This window comes from Caloenas nicobarica, chromosome 3, assembly GCF_036013445.1.
Source record: "Caloenas nicobarica isolate bCalNic1 chromosome 3, bCalNic1.hap1, whole genome shotgun sequence".
In the NCBI taxonomy this organism is placed as follows: Eukaryota; Metazoa; Chordata; class Aves; order Columbiformes; family Columbidae; genus Caloenas; species Caloenas nicobarica.
Genome location: NC_088247.1, coordinates 69,107,485 through 69,113,484, shown reverse-complemented (window position 1 = coordinate 69,113,484; position 6,000 = coordinate 69,107,485). Strand labels below are relative to the sequence as shown.

Below are 6,000 nucleotides of genomic sequence, written 5' to 3'. Positions count from 1 at the left end.
CCATCGGGACATATTGGGGACATCTGTTGTATGAAGAGGATAAAGCTATTAACCAGCTCAGGGCTGAGTGAACGCCATTCACCCTGTGCATGGTAGGAAGCGGTTCTGTAGGAAAAAAAAAGCATGACCGAGTAATTAGAGGCTGCATCATAAGCCATATGTGCAAGGGGGTCAAATTAAGGTTGCATAAGCAATCTTAATTTTGTGATTTCCATACTTCTGTAAAGCCTTGTCCCCAGTAGACAACAGCCCTGTTTTCATCATACCAGCAAAGCAGCAACGATTCTACAGGAGCATAGAGGTGCGGGAGCTTAATGCTGCATCAGGTTCATCTAAATCACCTTTCTACCGCTGTCATCGCTGTACGAGAGATATGACAGTCCTAACGCGGCGCGTGTGGGCCGTTGGGGCCCTGGCGCCCACCAGGTGGGCTGAGACCCCTCGGCCGGGCCCCGGAGGGGTGTCCCGAGGTCTGTCCCCGCGGGAGAGGAGCGAGCAGGGGGCCATGCCAGCGTTTTGGGCAAGCCAGGCCCGATCGCTGGCCCCCGCGGGGCCGGCTGCGAGCGCAAGTCCCTGCGGCGGGGGATAGCGAGAAGCCCTGCCCCAGCCCCTGCCCCACGGGCAGCCGCCCCGCTCCCCGCGCAGCCCCACGGCCCCGGGGGAGAGCCGGTGGCGGGGGCGGGCCGGGGCAGGTGGGCTGGGTCGGCCGGGGCGGGCCGGGCCCCGCGGCAGCCAGGGCGGCGGCGCCCGGCAGCGCCCGTAGGGGTCGCTCGCGCGGAGGCAACGGGCGCGTCGCGGGGACCGGGGCCGGGCCGGGCCCGGCCGGGCCGGGCCGGGGGTGGGCGGGCGGCGAGCGCCGGGGCGGGAGGGGGCGGCGGGGCCGGGCGGCGCGCACAAGTCGGCCGCGAGTTGCAGGCGGTCGGTGGCGGAGCGCTGGCTGTAACTTGACACCGGAGCGAGAGGCCGAGTGGCGAGAGGGAGCGAGAGCGGCGGAGGAGGAGAGGAGCCCCAGGGAGCGGGATGGTGACCACCTCCTTCCCCTCCCCTTAGCGGCGCTCCGCAGCAGCCGCCGCCGCAGCGCCGGGGACTCTCGCCTGCCTGCGGGGCCGGGGGCAGCCGGCGGTGAGGACGGGACGGGTCCCCTGAGCTCCCGGGAACTTTCACCGCCGCGGGCAGCGGGAGCCGAGCAGGCGGATGGAGGATGCGCTTTCCCCGGCGGGCTGTGTGACCCGGCGGCGGCGAAGGGGAGGATGAAGAAGAAGCAGCAGCACGGTGGCGGCGGGGACTGCCCGGCGCCCCGGCCCCCCGCGGCGGCGGGAGGGGGCCCGGGCCAGGGCGGGGGCTGGAAGAGGCGGCGGCCCCTCTCGCTGCTGCCCTTCCTCTCGCTGCGCGATTACGGCTTCTGCATGGCCGCTCTGCTGCTCTTCTGCCTGGGCTCCCTCTTCTATCAGCTCAACGGGGGCCCCCCGCACTTTCTGCTGAACCTGCGGCACTATCTGGGTAAGGGCGGCTGGCGGCAGCGGGGACTTGTTGCGGTTCCCCTCCTCCCGTGGCGGCTGGGCTGGGGCCTCCCTCCGGCGCCGGCGGGGGAGCGGCGGCGGGCCCCCCGCCCCGGGCTTCCCGGGCGGCGGGAGCGGGGCGGGGGCAGCGGGAGGCTGGGGCTGCCCGGCAGGGGTGGGTAGGGGGGACGCGGGTCCGTGAGGTCTGGCACCGAGGCGAGAAGGGCCGGCGGCGCCCGGGGATGCGGGCGGTGGGGTGCGCCCTCTCAGAAGTTAATTTTAGCGAAAGGCAGAGTCCCCTTGAGACCCCGCCTCAAACCCGAGACAGGTCAGTGGCCGGAGGCGGCTTCGTGCCCGGCGGCCGCGGCCGAGCGCGATCCGCCGGCTGCCGCTCGCCGTCAGGTGGCTGCGAGGCGGCAGCGGAGGGTCGCGCTCCGGGGGCGCCCGGGCGTTACCTGGCCAGCGCTCCGCAGGTGCGCGCAGGTGGGGGCTCTGCCCGGCGGGGGAGGAACGGGGTTACAGATGGCTCATGGCAGACGGTGCTGTTGTAAAAAAAGCCGAAGCAAATACTCCCAAAAAAACAAAAGCGCCAAACACATACACTCGGTGAACCAAGCATCCATCCGTGTGGAGCTGATGTGCTTCTGGAGAGAAAGGTGTGCTAGTAGGGTCGGAGCAGCAGCGCTGGGACGCTTGAGCTCACTCCCGTGCTCTGCCACAGCCTGCCCCGGCAGAGCAGGTACAAGCCCCGTTCTGTGGCCTGCAGTCCTCATCCTCATGTTGACCACAAGTTTGCACGTGGTTTTTCTTCGTGCCCAGTTTCCACATCGCTAAATGTCGCTTCCCTGCTTAACTGAGAAGTTGTGAAAAACAGGGTGCATCCTGAGGTTGTTTAAGTACCTCGGACTGGCAGGACTGTTCAAATAGGGAGCAAAAACTAAGAGTTTCCCCTTATGGGAGGATTACCACGGAATAATTTGTGGTGTGAGTTACCACGTTAGCTGTGTTGCTTGTCTGTGAAGTTAAGCTTTTGGTGGTGCACGCTGTAGAAAGGTAATCCATAAGAGACAGCATTAGGTTGCAAACAAAAGTACAGTACTCGTATGTCAAAAAAATAACATGAAAATGTAGATCTGTTTGTACTTATTAACATATTGGGAATACAACTCTGTGTGTGTTGGGTTTTTTTAATGGAAAACTATCCCATGTCTTCAGTTAACTGATGAGAGGGTATGGAGAGGACACAGCCAGACTCTTCTGGCAGGTGCATGGCAGTAGGACAATCAGCAACAAGTTACATCAAGGGAAATTCCAGTGTGATATTCGATTAAAAAATTTCAGTGTGAGGGTGGTCAAACATTGGAACAAGCTACCTAGGGAGGTTGGGATGTCCTTGCAGATATTCAGAATTCAACTGGACATGGCCCTGAGCAACCAAATTCAACTTTTCTCTGCATTAGCAGGGAGGAGGGCAGGGTAGTACCAGGTGAACAGAAGTCCCAGTTCACATTATTCCATTCTATTGTAACTAGAGAAATAAATAAATGAAAATTCAAATGAGAACAGGAGAACGTATTGCTTTTTAGGCTTGGATTTTAATGACTTTTTTTTTTCTTCCTTTAAAGTTACAATTAGGAAGAAATTTCTCAGTTGAAGAGGAAAAGGAAAAATTTTCCACCAAGGTGGAAGCAGGTTTTGTTACAATTGATTGACTCTTTAGTTGGATCAAGCACAGATATTTTTCAAAGCAGAGCTGATGCCATTTTTTAAATTTTATTCTTCATCAGGGATGAACATTACTTGGCTTGTGTGGGAATAGACTGTGAGAAACACCAGGTTATGCAGCTTCTCACTTTGTGGCCTTTTGACTGCTTTTGAGAGATCTAGGAAATAGAACTAGGATCTTCTACCCGAACCCCTCTAGCTAGTAGTCGTGACTCTGCTGGAAAATCTTCTGAGGCCTGTAGATGAAAGACTTGGAAACCACTGTGTCTTGGTGAATGGGTTGTGATAATTTTTGTGCAAGTGCAGAAAAGCCTTTTGTGTGTGCTTGAACATGATGAGCCTCTGGGGAAGGAGTGCACTCTTCTTTGAAAATGGTCTGGTTGGTTTTTTGTTTTTTTTTTTTTTTTTGAAGTGTTGGCTCTTCTCAGGAGAAAGTAGACAGATCTATTAATATCTAGCCATTAATGAAATTCTGCACTTGTTACCAGTTAGTATAGGAATTTTCTGTCTGTGCCTGAGTCATCTGGGATGTGGAGAAGACAAGGACTTGTCTAGCATCCTGCAGCAGACCAGTGGTTGAGAAAGAAGCAGAGTCCGTGTGGCTGGAGTCTTAGTACCCACTAAGCAAGCTGTGCTGCTGCCTTTGTAGAGAAGTGGAACATATGCCTGGATGCTAAGGTGCATTCTCCTTTCTAAATTTATTTTACGCTTCATAGAATAGTTTGGGTCGGAAGGGACCTTCAAAGGTCATCTAGTCCAATCCTCCTGCAATGAACACGGATGTCTTCAACTACATCAGGTTGCTCAGAGTCCCGTCCAGCCTGGCCTGGAATGTTTCCAGGGATAGAGCATCTACCACCTCTCTGGGCAATCTGCCAGTACTTTATCACCCTCATTGTAAAAAAAAAAAAAAAAAAAAAAAAAAAAAATTTCTTCCTCATGTCTAACCTGACTCTCCCCTCTTGTAGTTTAAAACCATAACTCCTTGTCCTGTCTTAACAGGCCCTTCTAGAAAGTCTGTCCCTGTCTTTCTTATAGGCTACTTTTAAGTACCAAAAGGCTGCAATAAGGTCTACCTGGAGCCTTCTCTTCTCCAGGCTGAACAACCCCAACTCTCTCAGCCTGTCCTCACAGCAGAGCTGTTCCAACCCTCTGATCATTTTTGTGGCCTCCTCTGGCCCCTCTCCAACAGGTCCATGTCTTTCCTGCACTGGGGGCTCCAGAGCTGGGTGCAGTGTGTCCTCAGTGTACAGTTTCATTTGAGCTGTCAGAGGGTATCTATGTGAATGACATTGTTAAAGAGTGGGGGGGATTTGTACTCAGTGTAGGTTTTGCAAGAAAGGTGGTACCCAGCTGGCAATGTTTGCAAATTATGAACAATTTTTTTGTAAGCGGGTACTCTGCTTGTTTTCCAGGGGACTAACAAAAGTGTTTGGAGGAATAGGTATTAGACATCCAGTCCAGGTAACCACCAAAGCCTTGCATATTTGCCCATGTGTTTTATGCAACAGTTTGACTAGTGAAGTCTCATGACAATTTCAAAAAAAAAAAAAAGAGCAGCTTTTTTTTTTTTCCCCTCCCCTGAAGCCACAGATCCAGGGTACAAGCAACTCCTTCCAGTCTCTCCAACCCACAATTTGTGGTGTTAAATTTTAAATCCTCAAGCAGAAAAGGAACAATTCGTTTGCAAACCATGTTTGTAATGTGTTAATTTTGCAGTTTCCCTTATTCATTTAAATCTACAAGAACCAAGAAGGGCTAGATGAAAGGAAAAGTTGTGGTTGGTGGTGTTACTCTGGAGGGAATGCTTGGATGTTTTTTACCTCAGAACTTGAAAGAGTGTTCCTAAGTAAAAACACAAAACTTCACTAGCGATCAGGAGAGAAATCACACCTGCGTCAGGCAGGTGTGTGCATAAAAGAAAAATCTGGGCAATGTGAAAACACTGGAGTTGAGAAACTTTCATTTTGTTCCTTGGCCTGCATCATACACTGTGGAGGAGGAAGAGGAATAAGATTATTTTTGAAGGAATTAAGTGTAAAGATTTAATAGTTCTGTGGACTTTCCTTTGGTCGTGATGGGGATGAATGTATTTTCACAATATTCAGCCTGTTAGTAATTTTTTTTTTTTTTTTTCCCTTTGACCAGCTTCCCTGGTGTCCTGTCCATATGCACCTCCCTTTTTGATTGCCATACTGACTGGGGAGAATCTGTTGGCAAAACTTTATGGCAGCTCGTAGGGGAAAAGATAGCTATATTCAGTATTTCCGCTTTGCATTGACTTTTCTTCTCTTGTAAAACTCTAGCAAAGTCATATGGAGGAAACGAGCGTAGATTAGTAGACATGAGGCTGTGTTTTGTTATTTATCCTGTTCTGACTTAAAGCTCGTAATATAATAGGACAGAAAGGTCTGTGGAAAGCTGATGGTTTCTGCTGTTGGTTCTGGCTGTGGTTCATGAGAATATGGCTCAAGTTTCACACTGTAGTCATGCCATCAGGATGGATCGAGAGCTCTGGTTTTCAGCGTGTAATCGGTGGGGGCATGGATGTTAGTGGGTTATTTCTAAAGAATCTGTGGATGATATTTAAAAGCATGTCTGTGGCCAGTAGGCTTACATTTGCTGTGTGGATGTACGTACCAGTCCTGGACCATCTATGAGCTTGAAAAAAACAGAAAGTTTAAAAACTGCCAGGCTTTCCAGTAATAAACTGGAGTATTGGGACTTGCACGGCATCTATGAGGTCTTGCTTGTTGATTCTGCCAAGGTAATCCTG

At 52.2% G+C, this 6,000-nt stretch overlaps 1 protein-coding gene across 1 annotated transcript in view; it reads left to right on the top strand.

The window, feature by feature from the left end:
• The first annotated feature begins 904 nt into the window (after positions 1 to 904).
• Positions 905 to 6,000, top strand: part of UST (uronyl 2-sulfotransferase) — a 169,662-nt gene continuing 164,566 nt past the window's right edge. Inside the window, exon 1 of the mRNA XM_065632722.1 lies at positions 905 to 1,500. Coding sequence (XP_065488794.1) covers positions 1,251 to 1,500 — 250 coding nt within the window. The 5' untranslated portion in view covers positions 905 to 1,250. The remainder of the gene's footprint in view (positions 1,501 to 6,000) is intronic.